This window comes from Prionailurus viverrinus, chromosome B3 (assembly GCF_022837055.1).
Source record: "Prionailurus viverrinus isolate Anna chromosome B3, UM_Priviv_1.0, whole genome shotgun sequence".
Classification (NCBI taxonomy): domain Eukaryota; kingdom Metazoa; phylum Chordata; class Mammalia; order Carnivora; family Felidae; genus Prionailurus; species Prionailurus viverrinus.
In genome coordinates, this window is record NC_062566.1 from 110,003,877 (window position 1) to 110,025,257 (window position 21,381).

The 21,381-nt window shown below is 43.9% G+C and overlaps 1 protein-coding gene across 5 annotated transcripts in view; it reads left to right on the forward strand.

Annotated features, from left to right (window-relative positions):
* The window catches only part of RAD51B (RAD51 paralog B), a 617,832-nt gene that overhangs the window by 577,546 nt on the left and 18,905 nt on the right, over positions 1-21,381 (forward strand). Inside the window, exon 11 of one of the 5 annotated variants that reach the window (XM_047862725.1) lies at positions 3,959-4,414. The exons of the other annotated variants lie outside the window; for them this stretch is intronic. Within the exon in view, the coding sequence (XP_047718681.1) occupies positions 3,959-3,975 (17 nt within the window). The 3' untranslated portion in view covers positions 3,976-4,414. Of the gene's footprint in view, positions 1-3,958; positions 4,415-21,381 lie in introns of those variants that run through there. 5 annotated transcript variants of the gene reach the window in all.

Sequence of the window (21,381 nt, forward strand, 5' to 3'; positions counted from 1 at the left end):
ACATGGATCATGTTCTTTTACTTAAATGAGGTATCCGTATTCATTGTCTGAAGATGCCACATTATCCATTCCCCTATTGATGGAAATCTCAATTATTTGTTAACTAAGTGAATTCTGTTACATGTGCTTCTTTGTGTGCTGGTGTGAGGGTTTCTCTAGGTATACATAAAAAGTGAAACGACTGGTCAGAGGGTATGCACACTTTAATCTTTACTATATATTCCCAAGTTGCTTTCCAAGGACATTTACCAATTTAAACTTCCTCTGGAGGTAGCGAACCAATTGCTACACAGCTGTGTGTAATTATAAGTTGGTTGTCATGTTTGCATGGGCAGTCTTCTCATGTATTCTCTGTGGATACCTCTTTTATCTCTGCCATTGGGGTATTATCTTTCCATAGTCTCTAGAGGTATCTTCTGCACAACATATGTGCTTTATGCATATACTTAGATGATTAGTTGACAAAAATTACTTTAATTCCTCCCAAAGCTATAACTATATATACGCTTTCAAGAATGAGAGATTTTAGTCTCATCCACTGCCCTTATTTTCAGGACAGCAGACTGAGTTCCAGAAAGGCAAAGTAGGGTTCACTACCTCAGATTTGGGTTTGTAGCCCTTCACAAGTACTCAGGGCTCCTAAGATTTTATAAAATCAGAAATGGGGTGGAGCCTCTCATCTTCCATCATGGCAGCCCTTCTGGCAACTTATCTTTCAGGCTTCATGAGCCTCTGTTGGAATATTCCACTCCTGTCCTGAACCTTGAATCTTGAAATCCTAAGCTAAGATGGATCAGTCACTCTATTGTAAGCAATTCCTCAAGAAAGTTCCTGAGTTGGGTTATAAGTTTGGCTGGGTGGAATCATAATACAAATTAACAGTGTCCACTTAATATAAATCAAAAGTAGAGGTTTACTGCTTTCTCACATAGCATTGCAGAGGAGAACAGTCCAGAACTAGTATAGCAGCTCATTCCATGTATTTGTCCAGGGACCCAGGCTCTTAGCTTGTTGCCCCATCACACCTAGGATGTTGCCTTCATGGTTGTCATGGTCTACAATGGCTCAGCATCATTACCTCCAACCAGGTAGCAGAATTTGTATGAGGTAGAAAATGATGATGAAAGGAAAGGGTATCCTCCTTCTTTTAAGGATATTAACCAGAAGTTACACACATGATTCCTGCTTATATCATGTTGGCCAATCTGTAAATATATGAGAAGAAAGACTGGAAAATTATAGTTGTTTATCTGGGGACCATGTGCCTAGCTAAATTTTGGGAGTTCTTTTACCTTGAGAGAGAAGGGGAGATGAATATTCAGTGACACATCCTTTTCAGAGGAGCCCAGTTGCAGAGATTAGACCACAGGGTACAATAGTACAGACCCTAGGGCTGGGCTTGTAGCATAATGTTGAAATGCAGCATAAATATTGTATTGTAAATGTTATATATTAAAAATACTAATAGTACCCTCTTTGGTAGAGTCTAGAACAGAGAAGTAGGGTATCACAATTAGTAATGCCACCAAGGATCAGCACCAAAAATTTTGGTCCTCCACCCAAAACAAAATCTCTCTCAAGCAGAAACTTTAGTATGTGCTAGTATGCACTCTGCAAGAAAGATACTTGAACAAGAGCTACTTGTGCTTGTAGCACAAAGCAGCGTATGAATTTAGGTCCAAAGTCATAGACTAAACACATTTTTCCCCAAAAATGTTTTTTCCTGTCTCCACATTTTTTAAAACATGGAACAAAATGTCAGTTGGAATAAGGTTATATTAAAAAACTTTATTTCAAGGCCTGGACTATAGTTAGCCTGGATCCACACTCCTCTTTTAGAACCTGGAAGCTATTTGGCTATCTTTGCATAGCTAACAATTTGCATTTGTGAAAATGCCCAGGTAATAATACCAAAAGATGTTAAATCAATTCAGGTTGTTGATTTTCTTTGAAAACTTCTTCCAAAAGGACTTGGTGTTCTTTCTGGAATATGACTTAAGCTCCATTTTAGTGAGTTCAGTTCAGCAGGTATTTGTTGAGGTATCTATTGTTTGTAAACCATGGTGCTCAGAGGATATAAGACTAGGGGGAAAATGCTCCCTCTCTTTTAGTAGCTCAAAATCTAGTTAGCTCAAAAACAAAGTAAGTTTAATCAAAGGCAAACTGTGGCACCTATTATCGAGGTTCTAACAATATGATATGTTTAAAAGAAATAGAATTGGGGTGCCTGCTGCATGGCTCAGTCAGTTAAGCATCCAACTTGGGCTCAGGTCATAATCTCACGGTTTGTGAGTTCAAGCCCCACATAGGACTCTCTGATGTCAGCACAGAGCCTGCTTCAGATCCCCCGTCCTCCTCTCTCTCTGCCCTGCCCCTACTTGCACTATCTCTCTCTCAAAAAAAACAGACATTTAAAAAAAAAAAAAGGAGATAGAATCATTTCAAATAGGATGACTGAGGAAGGTTCCTGAGGGTAGGAGAGTAGGGTTCCTGAGAGTTGAACTGGACATCATCCTGTGAATACTGATGAAAATGGCTTTCCATTGTCTTTTAATAGAGGCCAGTTTCTTTTGCTGTTTGAGGATAGATCTGGGGACCCTGGGGAATGCTGATTAGTGCCATGTGACTAATGTTGAATCATGCTGACTAATGTGCTCTAAATGGATTGATTCAATAATAAAGGGAATGTTGAGAGTCAAGAGTTCAGATCCTGAATTTCACCATGTGATGAAATGTAAATCCCTTAGCTTCAGTACTTCATTTTTTGGTCAATTAAAATGTGCTCATGATGAGAATCTAACAAGTCACCTTGACTAGAAAGTACTTTACAAACCTCAAGGAGAACAGAAATGCTTAACAACAACTCCCAGGACAGGCTTGTGCAATCGTGGGTTATTCATCGCCCATACAGAATCGGAACATCCATCACATGCCGCTCCCCAGCCATGCGAAACTTCTACTTCCTCACACATGCCACAAGAACTGACAAACAGTACATTGCAGTCACAAAAACTGACAAATAGAGGAGCTTTTGAAAAATCTTCCCATCTACCTACTGGGGCGGCTGTATTTTTCTACAACAAATGTCACCACAGAACTAAGAGCTTGCCTTGCACACACAGCTTTTTCTCTCTTTTGACATCTCCCCAGCTAGACTGCTTGAGAACGTGGCCTTCCGTGTCCAGATGTTTACTGAATTCTGAAGGCCCCCCAAAGGGCCCAAGTTCTTTTGTTGCCCTCCAAATCACTTCCCACAGAGACTGACCGATGTCCTGAAGGAGCCCTTCAATAGGGAGGATAAATGGAGGCAGATGAAGACATGACCCCCTGAGGCTCACCCACGTCCACGCTAACAAAGGGTCTGAGGCACAACCTTGTAAGGAGCATTTTGGTCAGCAGCGTCCCTTCGAGAGGCCACATCTCCCCCACAGGGCTGCTTTCAATGGCTACCATCACAGTGGAAGCACTGGGCATTTGTTAAGGGCTGAGGTTTGCTAGGTGCAGCACAAAACATCTAAATCATGGTCCCCTGTCTTTGTGAGGGCTTCCTGGCTACTGATGGCAACTGGCTTTCTCAGGGGAAACTTGAGAGTGAGTGGAAGAAGCTGAAGAGGGGCTCCCACTTCTCTGGATGACCTCTTCCCACCCAGCCCAGAGAGAGCTTTTGTCTGTAGCCATCAGCAGTCAAGCCAGGGCTGGGGGACCTTACCCCACACCGATGCTGTGTTTCTGGGTATCCCTGGTTTGTGAGGCTGTTGGCTCCCTAGGTAATAGACAGGTATGTATGTAAGAGGAATACAGCTGGAAGGAAAGTTTTGTTTAGACTACTAGTGAGAAGTTAGTGCATTTCATGACAACGCAGTTTTGTTTTGTTTTGTTTTGTTTTGTTTTGTTTTGTTTTTTTCAAACTGACTTTCTCTCCCTCTCTCTCTTTTTTTTTTTTTTTTTTCTCCTTTAGGCCAACAGAGGCCATAAGGGACACTATGACCTTTGTCTAGAGCTGATGGGGGCACGATTTGTGAAATGAAACAGGATGGTGCTGCTTGGAAGAAGGACAGGAAGCCAGCATAATGGGGATTAATTAGTTGATTGATGTTGATACGGTAACAGATTTGCCCCCATACCCTTGAGCCAGCCATCTCAGACCTAGCAGGGAAGGTGAGGATGAAGAAGCCTTTGTTCAGGTCTCTAGATGCATAGGGCTGAAGGCTTTGCGCCATGGGATGTCAACAGCCGTAATAATAATAATTTGCACTTATATAGCACCTTTCAACCAGGCACCTCAAAGCGGTTTAGCCATGTTAATTAATTAAAGCCCACAATCCCCCTGGGGAGAGGAGGAGGATGACTAACAGGATTTGTAATTACAGGAGGGAACATTTCCGAATAAAGTATTGTCCACCATGTAAAAAGAGTGGTGTAAAGGAATTGGGGTCTCCAAAGAGTAACTGATTCAGAAGTGAAATCATGGAAAGATGGGGAGGCTGGGGGCGGGCATGGGGGTGGGGGTCTGCTCTTGTGTCAGAGGGAGGTCAATGGGCTCAGAATTCACTGACAGGTTCGGATCCAACTGAGAAGCGGAACATGTATGGTATTAGTGGCATTTGGAAGGTCATTAGTGGCACAACCATTGTGGTGTAAATTCAAGTTTCACTAGTATATTGTGTATAGCCTTGCAGAACAAAGAGTGAGATTCATGCAGTATTTAATAAAGGATGAAATGAGTTCTTTGGATTTAAAGCCCAAAGCTGGGCCAGTCAATTAGCAAATAAACCAATTGGTGACCCATAGGATAATTTAGTTGTTTCCAGCAGAACACCCAGCCTAAGCCCTCCTACTGTCATGAAGTTTCCAACCAAAGCTTCAAGGCTAGGTTCAGTACAAGGCCTTGAGGCTACGACTCCTTCAAAGCCAGGCATCAAATCTTCCCACCTTTGGCATGGGTACCTCTCTCTCTCTCTCTCTTTTTATTATTGTTTATTTATTTTTGAGAGAGAGAGAGAGAGAGAGAGAGAGAGAGAGAGAGAGACAGCATGAGCCAGGGAGGGACAGAGAGAGAGGGAGACACAGAATCTGAAGCAGTCTCCAGGCTCTGAGCTGTCAGCACAGAGCCCAACATGGGGCTTGAACTCATGAACCGCTAACTCATGACCTCAGCCGAAGTCAGACACTTAACTGACTGAGCCACCCACGTGCCCCAGCATAGGGACCTCTCTTACCCAAGTTGTTAGTGACCCCCCAAGCTGTCCTCTATAGAATCATTTTGTACCTGCTCCCCCTCCAGAGTTTTTTAAATGCTTTGGAGTCTACAGTCAAGTCATCCTATCTCACGTTTCCTGTCAGTGCCCACCAGAATGCTGTGCACCAAGTAGGTACAGATCAGTGAAGAATAACTGAATGACTGTCTTTGAACAACTTAATATTTGTTGAGTACATACCAAGTGCTAGGGTGAAGCTCACAAGAGCAGGATATGTGTCTCGTCCTCGAGAACTATATTGTAAGGTATGGAAAAGACTCATATCCTACTAACTCATATACTATAAAACAGAATAAAATGAAATGACATGATAGATGTATATCCAAGCCACATGCTACAAGGGCAAGAGTGGGAATGTTTGATCCAGCTGGAGTGAGTCAGGGAAGGTGTTCCTGGAGAGCAAACAATGTGCTGGGCATAGGAAGGCAATAAGGATTTGGGTAGACCTGGAAGAGGTCATGGAGGCAGATTTTCCAGACTGTGGTCATTTGTCTCCCTTTGAGTGGGATGCATTTTGAGAACTTGTGGTCTTCAACAGAACATTTGTGAAAAGCAAGCTGAGTTTTTGCAGCTGATTAAATGTACATTTCCTGTGAGTTCCTATTATGTGAATTGGCTAATTTCAAACATCAAAGGACTATTTGAGAAGTTGGGAAAGATATTTTATTCTCTGTAACTATTAATTTGGTTTCTTTGCACTTTTATTGCCCGCCAAGAAAGAAAAGCTGGATAGTTCACACATTAAAACAGGGCACTCAAAAGTGTCTGAGAAAGGTACAAGGCAGACACCTCCCAATTCCAAATGTCAAGGAATAAACGTCTTCCTCCTTGAGCCTATTTTTTCGACACCAGGAATCCCTAAGACAGGGCTCTACACCCAGTGACTGACAAATCAATCCCCACACTCTCCTGGTCCAAGTTCCAACAGAGCTTTTCACCGCAAACCACATTGCCAGGACAGACCTATGTGCCATTTTTGCATTGTGCCAATATTTATTAAGTGTTGCTGCAGGTCTGACACACACTATACATGCAAAAGCTTACCTAATCCTAACAGTCTCACGAAGTAGGACTTTGCATCATTCCTCCTGTGCAGATGAGCAATGAGGCAAGAAAAGTTCAGTCTCTTGCTAAAAAGTGATGGAATGTGGATTTGAACCCACTTGGTCCTGCTTCTTCCTCTCTCACCCCTCACCTGTCTAGTATTTCTGTTCATGTGTGTTACGGCTTCTTCCAGTCGTCCTCAATTCACTAAAATACTCAGCACAATACTATGCACATAGTAAGAACTCCATGAATATTTTCCAAATAAAAGAATCACCAGGAGCAATAATAGTGGTTTGATCTTCCACCAGGAGGAGTGACTGCAGAAAGCCTGGGCAGCGGTGCTGAGAGTTTAGTAGAGGCTCCATAGCTACCTCCTTTTCTTTCGACCATGATGAAAGATTAGGAGACAGGCTCAGGAAAGTTGCCCCAGGAAATGTTTGCAAGAAAGAAGACACAGGTGGTATTCATGAGCTGAGAAGCTGCCAAACCTGGTACCTCCCATGAGATGCTAGTGAGGTAACTTGTATTGAACCTACTCACTGATTTCTTTTCTATGTGTGTGTGTACGTATGCATTTATATGTCAAAGGTCAACTTTGTTCCCATAATTGTGCTAGCCTCCTAGGTACTCTGTTAATGGGCAGCAGTCCCAGTGAAATGGTCCCTATCAGCCCACAGAGTGAACATTTCTGGATTAGCCCAGAAGTTCTGAACTCTACACATAGGGCTTCTATGTTATATGTTGTGAGCAAAGTTGCCACTCAGGGATAGGATTTAAAAGATTACCTGGCAAAACCTGGATTGCCAAATGAGAATTCTGGAGATGGGGAATGAGGATTAGGTAATGGGTAAAAGGGGAATGAAGGCAAGAGGAAGTACAAAAGATCAGATTCAGACCTTAAAAGTGTGGTCTTAGAGCCACTTGAGAGTGTCATTTTTTTCTGAAATTTTTTCTGAAATTTTTCATTTTTCCTTTGGTTTCAATATTGTCACCATCACTTTTGTCCTTTGGCTATGAAAAGACTTTCTTTGTTCTATTACAGAATTCAACAGAGGCCTCTTTTGCTCAAATGGAGGGAAGGATCCCATCACATTCCCCAAAAGAATATCCTAAGTGTGAGAGAAAGTACATTGCCTACCTCTCTGAGTTTTGGTGAGGACAGTGTTCAGAAGGAGCACAGGTTCTCCAGAGCTCCAAACAGTTCTGGGAAGGGAGTAGACCAGTAAATAGTGGGCATAAATCAGGACAGACTTGGTTTTGCTGCCTAAACAAACAACAGCCCGAAATCTTAGTGACTTAAAGTCTGCATGTCTGAGAGACTCTCCCAGGACGCTGTCCTCCATGTGATGACTCAGTATCCCATCTCACTGTCAACATGTACTTCCACAATTGCCACAGTAGGGGAAGAGAGAGAAGGGTTGTGCCCTAGCAATTAAGTGCTTCCCCCAAGAAATGGCACCCATCACTTCTGCTCTCATGGCCAAGCAGTCATGCATCCAAGCCCAGCTGCAAGAAGGTGGGAAGTACAGACCTCCTCTGTATTTGGAAGAGAAGGAGAACTAGATATTAGTGAACACTTATAATGCCTGCCACATAATGCTATAGCCAGTGAGCTGGCACATATCTCCTTCTTTCACACTCATGCCTTGTATATACCTTTCCTTTAGATCACCCAGCACATATTGAAGACTTATGGGTTAGTGTTGAGGAAAGAAAACCAAATAGTTTTCTAGTCTACAGGCATTTTTGTCTACAGGCAACCATTTTGAAAGAGGTGTAGCCACAGAAAACCAGTTAACTCTAGGTACTTTCCCCATGGACCTATCAGGCACTAATAACTCCAGGAAAGGCTAAGGGGTTAAAGAGAGTCATGGCCTGATTTCAGTAATACATCTACGATGGAACAACTAATTTTGAGTTGCCCAGAACCATCATGCTTCATATGAAAGAACTTCTGGAAATGTGCCCTTTCTCTTCCATTCCTCCTCTTATTACCAGACATGATTCAAATTCCCTCTAAGCCCTGTGACTTTTCCAGAAAGCAGCTCTCCCAGCAGAGAGAGAGAGAGAGAGAGAGAGAGAGAGAGAGAGAAGAAGAAAAAAAAAAACTTTCCCTTATTATTCTTCCAATAATGAATTCCTGCTCTGAGTGGGCTGTTTCCATGTGTTTTCAGTCAAGTGCTGATGGCAGCCTTGCCGGGGGACATTTCCAACAGGCTGTGGACATAATAGATGGGGTTTCATATTGACAAGGGCTGCTCTCAGCTTTCCTTCCAGTTTAGCCCTCCTAAGCCCTGAAATTGGAGATGAGAAATGATTCACGAGATCTCACTAGTGAACCAACATGGCTGGACACCTCTTTGCTCCTTTTAAGTAGGTAAAAAGTCATGGTTTTAAAGCTTCCTTCTAAGAGATTTGTAGGCTTGGATCTTAGTAACTTTACAAGGACTTAACTTTCCCAGACAAGCCCACTTTTTGTAGATGGCAAGACCTCCTTTCTTCAGGATTCAAACATAGTCTTGGCCTACCCCGACATCATAAGAACAAAGGGAGAATTTAGGACATACTATTTCCTGCCTGCCTAAAACCTCATCTCAAGTACACAAGATGCTTCCAAATAAGGAATGGCAGTAGCCATGTTTGCTAAGGGAACCAGACTACTCATTCTCCCCAAAGCAAAAGTCTTCAGGTAATTCAGTTTCAGCTTACCTACATGGAACTCATACAAACTGTTATAGTTGGGCTCTCTTCATTGAGAAGAGTCTCAGTTACCTCAGTTAAAAAGGAAAAGGTATTTTTAAGGGTATAGATGGCCTGGGATTGGAAAGCCTTTAGGAGCAGAAGCAGCCCTGGGGACTTATTAGCTCAGAGTCTCTGCTTCCCTCTGTATTTCTGCCTGAGGTACCCTCTCCCAGCAGACATACTCTACAGACTGTAGTTCTGCTTAGGAAAGACTTCAACTTGCATCTGGCTCATCCTGGGCTCTTAAGCTCCCCCATATATACCTCAGCCTTTCAACTTCAGTTCCCATTGGCTTTTTTCCTTGGTATTCCTAGTTGAAATTCCTAAGAGACAATCTCATTGGCTCAGGCTTGCCTTACTGTTCTGTCCCAGATAACATCATTGGTCGTTAGCCAGCCAGTCAGCTGTGGGCTGAGGGAAGAGCTATAAATGTAGCTACCTAATAGCAGAAGGTGGGGGCATGGCAGCTTCCTTTAGAGGATCTGTGAGGGGGCGAGGACTGGATGGGCCCTCGTGTGCTCTTTGAACCCTTAACAGGAGTGCTGCAAGGATACTCATTCTCTCTCGCTTCTTCCTTCCCCCCGCCCTGCCCCCGGGTCCCTGGTTTCATCACTATAGACCTAATCTCCAGTCACAGCCTAAGCCCCCATTACTTCTCATCCCCCAACACCTGATCCAGTATCCAGCTTCTCAGCCTGTTGAAGTGCCCAATCACAGAGGTGTAGGACTAGTGAGTGGGAAGAAAGATCTCTTAAAATGTATTTGAGAATATATGGAAGACTGTGGAAGGTGTGGAAGGAGGAATGAAAATAAAACCCTTTCTTACTTAGCTAAAGAAAAACCTGTTCCCATCGTGGAACCAAAGTACCTTTCTTCTTCTGATCTTTGGAACAATTTCCCTTTTCCCAAAATCAAACATCAGTAGAAACATGAGAAACTTCCATGGAGGGACCCCGATGGAGCAGAGCAGGAAGACAGTCTAGCTGTGCTAATCTTGAAGAGCTTTTTTCTGACCCCTGCAAGGATCCTTAGTTCCCATCCCAGACGCGTGCATTTCCCTAGGCCCCCTCCCTCAGGCTTCATGGAGCCCTGGTCCCAGATTCTTGAATCTCAAGTCCCAAGCAATTTACTTTCAAATTAAGTTTTAGAACACAAGGGGTGGAGTCTGTGTAGATAAGGTCTTTGCCGATTGTGTTCTCCCAAGATGTCCAAAGCTCTTCAGTGGTGGCATTTTTCACAAACCTACGTGATATTTTTGGAGGCTTGGTCTTGTGTGGTGTTGCCCTGGTTTAAGTGAGTCAGAGCAATTATGCTTTGTCTGAATTCACACATCAAGGAGAGGACTAGGAGGAAAATTGAATTATGCCTTTTATTCCTTAGAGACCATTGCCTTTATGCTTCATCAGAGGGTTAAAAGGCCAACCCCAAACATCTACATTCAAATTTCAGTATCTCTGTATTCTTTTCAGTGGAAGTGAGGCTAGAAGTGAATTAGAGGCAAGTCTAAACAACCCTGTATTTCCCTGCCCTTTACTGAGCTCTGGGTATGCCAGTTTGGATCAAATCATTCATCAAACCTCGTTCAAATTCTTATCTACTGACTAAAATTGCAGTGTTTCTAGGAGCCTGTGCTGGTGAGGAAGGTAGTTCTGATGATGTTTCTAAACCTGCTGCTGTGGGATTCTAGAGCCAGTTCCTCTGGATTACTTCCAGATCTCTGTTCATTCCATTTAGAATCTGAGGTTGAAATCTATTGCCATTGTCTGTCCCCTGGGATCTGAAAACCCATCTGGGGTTTGTCCAGCCTCTCTCTCCAATACCACCGTCCAACTGCACAGTCATTACCAGTCCAACAGCTTGAAAGCTGATGCAAATGTGGAGCATAAGCCAGTTTGGCTTTCTCCCAGTCCTCTGGGCCCTTCTGGGGTTAATCAGCAACCACCTATCTTTGTGTTAATAACAGAAGTCTTTCTAACTAGAACACCTGGAGGAAACCCATAGGAAGGCTTAAGATGAAGCCAATTTTACAGTAATTGTTCTGACCATCACTGTTTAAACTGGACTCAGACTGTCCAGAAAAAAACCCAGCTTGCTAAAACCAGCCAACTAGCTCTCAATGTTCCTTAAGCCACTTTAGGTTTTACTAATACTTTCCATGTCTACATCACCGCTCCAGAGTCTCCTTATGCTTGCACTTCAGGCAATATCTCCCTATTTCAGGTACATGAGATTTAGTGAAATGTCCTGACTGCATCTCACTGACAGAATTCTTTAGTGGCATCTTCCCAGCACTTTCCCCATGCTCCCAGCCCATTCTGATGGTTGTGTTTACACCAGTGGAGGAATAATAGACCTTCTTAACTGGGATTGCTGACAACTTCTTTTAGTAACTAACCCAAATGGTTTTGGGTGTCAGGTAATTATGTAGGGGGAAAAAAAGATGGGGGCTTGGTAGGTGGAAGGGTAAGCGGAGGACACGTGAAAAATAGTTTCCTGCTGTATTTGTCTCCTAAGGCTGCCATCACAGAATACCACAGAATAGTTTAAAGAACAGAAATGTATTTTCTCATAGTTCTGGAGACTGGAAGTCTAAGATCAAGGTGACAGTCAGTTTGGTTTCTCCTGAGACCTCTCTCTCTTGGATTTGCAGAGGCCCTTTCTCACTTTGTCTTCACGTGGTCCTTCATATGTGTGCACTCCTAGTGTCTCTTCCTCTTCTTATGACACCAGCTTTCTTGGATTAGGATTCTGTTCTTATGACCTCATTTAACCCTAATTACCTCCCTTTAAAGGCCCATCTCCAGGCACATTCATATTGGGAGTTAGGACTTGAACATACGAATTTGGTGGTATGGGGTGGGGGGTTGGACACAGTTCAGTCCATTACAGCCGCCATAACTTTTCCTCAACAGATCATCTCCCATCCTCTGACGCTGCCCTTCTGAGTGGGAGAAGAGTAGATATTGACCAAGAAATGGCAGATGTGACTCTGTACAGTGAGTTTGAGAATGGCTAAGCTAGGTAGGGAGGGTGCCTAAGACAGGCAGAGCCAAAAGATGGGCATTTGGAAACATTAAGAGATGGCTGGGTGGATAGACAGATGGGTGAATATATGACTTAGGTAGTATGTTGATGCCACCAGGGTGGACATTGCATTCTACTTCCTTGGGGTTGTAGATTTTTACAGCGCAGTGGTTACAAACTCAAATGCTCATGTTAGACGGGTAACAGAGCTGCAAAAAGAGGCCAGGTGCAATAACAGGGAGTAGTGGGGAATGTGACAAACTGGAAAGAGTGTGCCCTCCCTAAAGGGGCAGTATATACTCAGTTCCATCCAGCCACTTATTACCTCGTGGGATGCCAGCCTAAAGTTGCCAGCATGTCTGATTTTTCAAGGGAACAAGAAATCTGGATTTTCAGATGAAGTCTTTCTTTAAATAAATCTTTAAATTATGGCAATTAATTCAAAAATTGTAAAATGCTGTGTGGGCCAAATCAGCACATTTGCAGTCTGAGTGAACCCTGGAGGCTGCCAGATTTCCACTCTCGGACTACTGGAAAGACATCTGTAATGTCATCACATGAGGATAGGTATTTAAGAGCTCGGGCTCATGAGTACACTGCTTGGGTTCAAATTTCAGCCCACTTCTTACTAGTTTTACAATCTTGAGCAAGTTACACACGTAACTCCGAGTTGTCATAACAATAAAATTAGTTAATACATATAGGTGTCTAGAACAATTCCTGCTGCCTCGTAAGAAAGAAACTGAGCCAGCATTATTAGGTAGTGACACCAAACCTTTTGGTTTCCTCATTTGTAAAATGGGGACAACCTATCCCCCAGGGGAAAAGAGAATATGTATGATGGGCTTACAAACGTGTGCACGTTGCTAAGAAATTCACCATGTACTTCTTTTGTAACTGTACCTATAAGTACAATTTTTGAACTGTACCTGTAAGACTGAGCCTTGCTCAACGCCAGGCTGGGAACCCTATAAAGAAGAGGATAGCATTAACTAGAACCAGTCCTTTTTTTTTTTTTTCTTCCTAGGATTATTTGGCTATTTTGCTATTCTTAGCATTTGGTGAGTTTTTCTTTCTTTTTTTTTTATTGTGAATTTTTAAACATTCGTAAAAGCAGAGAAAATAGCATAATAAACACTCAAGTACCCTTATCTAGACTCAATCCTTGTTAACATTTGCTGTGTTCGTTTCATCTTGGTGAGTGTTCCTTTCAGGGGTGGGATGTGGCAGTACCGAAAGGGAATGGAATGAGGCATAGTGGTACCAAATGGGAGAGCTCAGGGTTTTCCGCACCTCAGGGATGGATGCCATATTGTTGCAAGAAAGCAAGACCCAGTTAGATATAGATGGTTCCCTTTTGGATAGGACCCCTGAAAAGGGATTTTTGTGCAGGATAATTTGTTATAGATCACACACTGTTACCACCTTAAAGTGATGTAAACTGGGACACAAATCCTTTTATTATTTATAAGACTCTCATTTATTATTATTTCTAAGGTTTTATTTTTTTTGTAAACAAGAATGTGTTCATGTATTGCTCACGAAATTGAAAAGCAAAAAATTTTAGAGAGTTTCCATGTGGAAATGTCTCCTGTCATAAAGAATTCAGGAGTTGAAACTGGTAGATCGGTGAGAAACCCGGTAAAATCTCAGTGATAAAAATAAATGTTGGTCGCTAAAAATGAAAGGTTTTAGGAGCAAAAACACTCAGATACAAAGAAAGTATATGCCAATTATAGACGGCCCTTTCTGTTAAAGCATTTAAAAGAATCTAAGACATATTGCCCCATTTCTCAGCCTTAGCTTTTACTGCATTTGAATGCACAGTTTTCTCCCTGGAAAGGATGTCTTACTATGTGAAAGCAACTAAACTTTGCTTTAAAATTCTATTATTCAGACCCTTCATTAATTTAAGCTGACATTCCTTCTCAATCGGGGCCAATCATCAAAGCTTTATTGTATTGAGAACCTTGAATTCAGCAACAAAGAGTGTGGGTTTGGAAGGACGCGCTAGGAGGGGGGAGGGCAGAGAGCTCCCAAGGCCCAAAGAAGGGAGGGGAGAGGAGGAAGACAGCGGGAGGGAGAGTGATAGGGAAAGACTGGAGTCCTGAGAAGCAAAGGGAGGGCAGAGGAGTTAGAAAAGCAGAGATACACTTGGGGGGGGGGGGGGACGGGGGGAGGGTGGGTGGGTGGTGTACTTGGGGGGTGGATAGTGGAGGGAAGGGGAGATGGGCTTGGAGGGTCTATGCTGCAAATCTGTCCCTTGAGCCTCTGCTCATCAACCTGCAACTTTGCCTTCACAAAGTTTTCTCCAGAGGAAAGGTAAAAAAGGAGACAGGAAACAGAAGAAGAGAAAGCATTTCCTTTTCTTCCTTCATCCAGGTGCCTCTTGAATCTTCTGCGCTAGTGTCCTGCCCAGCAACAGGGTGCCTGGCAGGAAGTCTGCCCCACCCTGCAGGCCTGGGGTCTAGTCATGTCTGGCCCAGTTCCTCCTGCACCCCAGCCCCCCAGCAGTGCTCTGTCTTCCTTTCTGGCATGATTTACTGTGGAATACATGATGTGGGATGTACCAAGTAGAATGTATTGGGTTCATTGTTAAGGCATAGGGCAAGGAAGGAGCTTTTGAAATGTGAGGACATTACAAGCTTTTCTTGAGAATCCGTGATTTATAAACAGAGTAGAATAAAATTTGTAAGGTGAACTTTAGAGCCTAAGGGACAACTGAGCTTTTTAAATGTGTAACTTTAATAAATAAAATACTAATTTTGAAAAACCAAATAAACCCAGGTGGTCTTTTGTCTGCACTAAAACAGTTCTCAAGGACACAAGGAACTCAGCTGGACACTGTGGAGTGGACAGCCAGCCCCTGATGTCCAGCAACCCATCAGAGACCAAGTCATGGGAGGCTGTAGGTCTTCATTCCCCAGCCCACCACATTCTAGTGTGTGCCCTCAAAGAACCCCAGTGACCTCCCTGAGTCATAGTTTCCCAATGTGTAAAATGGGCATAGAAGTAATCTGCCCAGTTTTCACCCCAGGGAGCCATGGGGATGACCATGTGATGCATGTGGATGGTTTTCCAACCTTCACCAGGGGTCTGATCTTGGGTTAATGCAATGACCCATTCTCCAGTTATAAGACCTAAATTAGATCATGCTATTCCTCCATTCAAAACTCTGAAGTGACTCCCTTTTCACTCGGACTGAAAGCAAAGTCTATCCCCTGTCCCTTAGAGCTCAGTGTGCCCACCAGCACCTGCCATGTTATCTCTTGTTACTTCCCCTGCTCACCTGCTATGGCCACCCCATTCTCCATGTTATTCCTCCTGTCACCAAGCACTCTTCACCTCACTGACTTTGGACTTTGAACTCTTTGAGAGAATCATATTCCCCAGACAGTCCCATAGTTGATGTCCTCATCTCCTTTCCCGGATATTGGCATACCTCCCTTACCTCTCTAACTTTTTACCAAAATGTCACCTGTCCATGAGACCTAATCTGTGTAAACTGCAGCCTACTCTCCTTACCCCCATCCTGTTCCACTTTTCCTTTCCCAAAGCACTCATCACCATGCAACATAATAAATCTTTTTTTTTTTTTTTTTTTTTTTTTTTTTTACCATTCACGGTGTGTCTTCTCTGCTACAAGATGAGCTCTGGAGGCCAGGCATCTTTGATTTGTTCACCGAATGCCCCAGGCACCAGAGCAGTGTCAAGCACATTAAGGACACTCAATAAATAGGTTGGATCTTTCTTAGAGGTCCAGGATATAAAACCAACTAAAGAAGGACTACTCTAGTTGAAGAGAATATGAGCTCAAAATCTCTCCTCACATCCCTGCAGGCTCTCCATGGAATAGCTCTTGCTCCAATGAACAAATTTGAAAACTGCTGACATTTGTTCTAATATGTAGAGTCACTTTTGAAGCTAGAAAGTGCGGTGTAATGTCAGGCTCAAACTCTTTGTGCACAGCAGTTGCCCCATTGGTAGGGGGCAGGGTACAGACCCCAGGACTGGATCCTTGCTGTTATTCAGGTCTCAGCTGCACCATCACCACTCAGCAAAGCCTTGCCTATCTACCCTCTCTTCATTCTGCACAGCATGACTAGTAATTTTAGGCTGGAAAAAAAAATTTAATGTTTAGTTATTTATTTATTTTGAAAGGGGGTGGGGGGCAGAGAGAGGAGAGGGAAAATCCCAAGCAGGCTGTGCCCTGTCAGCACCGAGTCTGACGTGGGGCTCCATCCCACAAACCATGAGATCATGACCTGAGTCAAAATCAAGAATCGGACACTTAACTGACTGAGCCACCCAGGCACCCCTGGGCTGGAAATAATTTGTAAGGGCTTTGTTGAGCAGCTACTATATGTTAGGCAGTGTCTGTACTCAGTTCACTCCATAAGCCATCTCCTGAAACTGTCTGCCCTTTCACCCTTGTCTCTCCAGCCTCTGATCCCAGGCCTGGCACAAATAAGGATGATCCATAAATGATCAGTTATTTCCTCAACAACCCTCTGAGGCAGGTACCATTAACACCATCTTATAAGTGAGGGACCAAAGTTCAGGTTTAACTAGCTTGTTTAATGTCATAAAACACTAGACATGTGCATTAGACTAGTGCATGTCAGAGCAAGGATTTCAGTTCTACTCAGACAAGCTCCAATCACTCTGGTTCTGAGAGGGAATTCGGGTTAGACCATCTGCTTCCCTCAAGCAGATCTGTCTCCTGGCCACACCAGAAAATGAGGGAAGGGGTATTTCTTTTCTTTGTGGCTTTCTCTCCTCCACCTGGGCACATCTCCTCCCTTCTTTCAGTTAGCTTACCTGGAGGGGTCTCCTGCCACCTTTTGATTAATGGGCCTGCCTTTCCCACCCTCCCTGGCTGGGTAACCTCAGAGTTAACAGTGGTTCATCTTGAATTACAAATGGAGTTCTGAAAGACATTGCAATTTTCTGCTTACAATCTCCCTAGAATTCAAATTCTTTGTGAAGGTCATTTGCTTATGAGTAGAATGATGGATTCATCAACTCTCTCCCTTTAAGAGATATCTGGCTGGTGTCTTCTGGTGTCCCCCTGCCCCTTCCCAAACTGGCCCTAGTTAGTTCATTTAATGTAGCTAGAATTCCCCCCAAGGACCCCCACTCAGTTTCCACTCTGGTCACTTAACTAAGGAAAAGCTCTAATCATGTTGTCTCATTACATAAACAGAAATCATTTATAACCAGCATGTTCATTGAACCTTCCACATATCCACTCTTAGCTGTGATTTTCTTTCTTAGCCATTCTTAGCATGCCAGCTACTTATACCATATAGGGGCAAAGCAACTTTGTATATCCCCAGAACTATTTTATCTGAGAAGCAGCCTCTGAGTCTCCAGCACCCAGAACTTTAGCCCCAGGAGAAAGCATCTCCATAAATCTGATGTTTAATGCCAGATTAAAATCTCTCTTGGAAGCTTTTGAGTTCGTTTCAGAGTTGCCTGTGGAGACAATGATTAACTATAGATGTCATGCAGGTTTTCATTTTCCAGGTGCTTTTTATTTCATCTAGAACCAACAGTGTCCTTTAGAATCTGCTACTCCCTCTCAGATCCTCTTTCTGTAGGTTTTATGTTCAAAGACTCTGGGTCGGAGAAGCTCAAGGTTGAGTTGAATATCTGAAATGACCAATTTCACCAATGCTCTATTAGTAAAAGGCTGGCATCGTTCTCCAGTTGTGTGGGACTTCCCTGTGTACTGGAGGACATTTGTGCTTCCTGCCTCATTCACAGAATGTGAGGTGCCTGTAAGAACCAGAAGTGCCTGTAGGCAATATTCCAAGTACCTCTAATTGGAAGCACCAGTGACAGTATCTCGCAAAGATGGTGAACTGGGAGCAGATACCATTAAGTTCTGCCACTGATGAGGGGGTGTGCCTATCCCCAGGGCTTCTCCGGTTCCAGTGCACATTGCTTCCTACTCTTGTTGCCTTCAATGACCTATGTTTGCTTTCAAATCTGGTCTTGCTAAATATTATTTTAATCTCTGATTTCTTCCATATAAAACTGGGCAGGAAGGAGAGGAGGAAATATCCTCGTAAGGAGGGTTCTGTTCTCTGGAATGACTTTGGACTCTTTTTCAAGTTAATGATTGAGAGAGTTTACTAGATGGAAGTTCCCAAGCCCAGCAATTAGAGCCTGGGATAAAAGAGAAAGAAACAGGGACAGAAACAAATAGAATCACCAGGACCCAAACATTGGGCTGCAGCCAGGGTGTCTTCTCTCAACTGCACCCCACATCAGTCCTGACTTGCTTGTAGATCCCCGAGTTCTACTTCTCTCCTGCCCCACAATTTCTAGAAAAACTGCAAGGTAAATGGCCAGAGTCAGGACCTTCTAGTAGAGTAGGGATTCTATAACTCTCCAGACCCCGCAAGAGTGTGACTATCTATAAGGAAACATCATCCAGAAAGGCAGTCAGATAGATGGCTGTGTCTGTTCTTTTTGTCCCGCTTCTTATTTCTCTTGGGCATGATTAACCACACATGCCAACGCCCCAGCTCACGGGCTGCCTGTTCCTACGGCCCGCCCGCCTGCCTGTCTTGCCGGGGCTGTGTCCATGCAGCTCTCAGCATATCCTGTTTGTTCAGTCCCCTTTGTCTCCCACTGGAGCAACAGGGAGAAAGGATTCCTCTGAGCCCCTTGGATTTGGGCTTTGAAATCAGATCCTGGCACACCTGATTACACTCAATAGCTGGAAATGGTAAGGATGTCCGATGGGCAGAGGGCTCTTGTTTTAAGCTCTGCACACCAGGAAGGCAGGGGCTGGGTCTCCTCGGGGCTGCACTGGAGGGGGCAGGATGCTCTGGCAGGAAAAGCAAACAGTGTAGCTGAAGGGAAATTCACTTGAAAAAGAACTTGGGGCAGTGTCCATCAGGGGGCATGTAAGCTGTCCCTGAGGACACAAAATGGGGCTTAGACTCATTCCTCTTTCCTCACACCTCCCTGGTTGGGAAGCATTCGGTTCCAGTAACCACACGCCCAAGGGCTGGGAGAGTCAAGCTCTCTGTCCTGCTTTTTCTGTAGAGGTGTTGCCTCTGAGACCTTGGCAAAGGGAACAAAAAAACAGCAACTTACAAGCCATGACACTGGGAAGGAAGCTAAGAAGCTCCTCAGCCTCCACGCACCATGAGCTTTCCCACAGAGATTGAAAAGTCATTAGGAAAATTCCATACGTACAAAAGGCATTAAGAGCACCCTTGCACCAGCACCCAGCTTAAGAAATGAGATGTTACCAATGCAGAGGTGCCTGGGTGGCTGAGTTGGTTGAGCACATCTGACTCTTGATTTCAGCTCAGGTCATGATCCTAGTGTTGTGAGATCAAGACCCAATTTAGTCTCGGAGCTCAGCGTGGAGCCTACTTAATTCTCTCTCTCTCTCTCTCTCTCTCTCTCTCTCTCTCTCTCTCCTCTTCCTCTGCCCCTCTCTGCCCCCTCTCTAAAATTTAAAAAAAGATTAATTTGAGAGAGAGAGAGAGAGAAATGTTACCAATGAAGGTAAAGCCTCGGGGGTCCTCCCTGAACCCTCCTCTACCCCACCTCTCCAGCAACAACCTCTCAGTCACTCCAGGCCTTTCCTACATGTTCCAGGGGTGTGTGTGCAGCCCTCTTTGTGATAATCACGTGCCACATTCCCCAGATACACCACTCCTTTTTCATGCCTTTAGCCCAATGTGGCTGCTGTGCTTTACTAGCCTGCGATGCTAGTCCCCTGTCTCACTCTTCCTTCCACTCTGGGCTCAGATGTCACTAACCTGAGGGGCTCTTCCTATCGCCTGAGGCACTGATTCCTGGAGCTCCACGGCCCTCAGCCCTCGTCTGAGCACTTGCACTATTGCCATGACGCCTGCAGTGTGCCCACCCCACTTCCACACAGGGCTGCAGATGCTATAAGGACAAACACTGGTCCCCTGTGGCTCCTCCAGCCAGTGACCTGGCCCATTGCCTACTGGCAATGGAGTTGCCAGTTGAGTGAGTGAATGAGTGGGTGCCCAAATGAATGACAACTCAGCTATCAGACTTCCAACTTTCTTTCCAAGTTAAATGGGGAAGTCCCCATGGCCCCAGTGCCTTTTATAGGGGCATTTTCCTCCTCTAAGCTCCAAATCTTCTCTCTTCTGGAAGCACAACACTGAAAGGTCTCTTCTTCACATTCCTCAAATGAAGTTGGAACAAATATAATGGGAGTGTAAACTTTATTCCCCATAACTTCAACAAACAATAGTTTCAAAGAGAACCCTGGGTGGGCCTCATGTAGGTCTTGAACATCTTTTTCTAGGTGTCTTGTCACTTGTGTTCTTTGTCTTCTTGCAGCCTGTAGAAATCCTTAAAGACAGGAAAATGTACAAACCTATTAATCTTGCTTAGAAAATCCACTTTACCGCCACAGAAACAAAATATTGGGAAACAATAGTCTGGCTATTAAGGTGTTCTCACCCACACCCATTGTTCTCTGCTAAAACATTTGGTTGTTGCTGTGTAGACTCAGCTTTAGTCATGGAATTTTAGAGGATGTGCCTCAGAAGTGGGATCAAGAGCAAGCTTGACAGTAATCTGCACCGTAAGCCCATTTGGTGCCCTGGCACTGAGAATGGGCACCCAAGTCTGCCCAGGAAGGACATGAGAAGTGAGAGCGAGGCCAAGGGCTGGGTTGTGTGCATGCAGCACAAAGGTCAAATTTTCTTTTATGTTTGTTTGTTTGTTTGTTTTTACATGTGTAATTTTTATCAAGGTGAAATTCACATAACATAAAACATTGAAGTAAACAATGCATGGAAGCCTGGGTAGCTTGGTCAGTTAAGCGTCTGACTCTTGGTCTCAACTCAGGTCATGATTTCACAGTTGGTGAGTTTGAGCCCCACGCTGGGCTCTGTGCTGACAACATAGAGCCTGCTTGGGATTCTCTCTCTGCCCCTCCCTGGCTTGCTCTCTCTCTCTCAAAAAATAAATAAACATAAAAATTTTTTTTAAATGTGATTTAAAAAAAAAGTAAATAATTCAGAGGCAATGAGTACATTCACGGTATTGTGCAACCACCACTGATATCTAACATTTTTACCACCCCTAAAGGAAACCCTATACCCATTAATCAATACTCCCCAATCCCCCCTCCCCTCAGCTCCTAGAAACTACCAGTCTGTGCTCTGCCTCTATGGATTTACCTATTCTGGATATTTCACGTAAGTAAAATCATACAGTATGTGACCTTTTGAGTCTGGCTTCTTTCACTAGTGTATTTACGAGGTTCACCCATAGTGTAGCACAGTTCAGTACT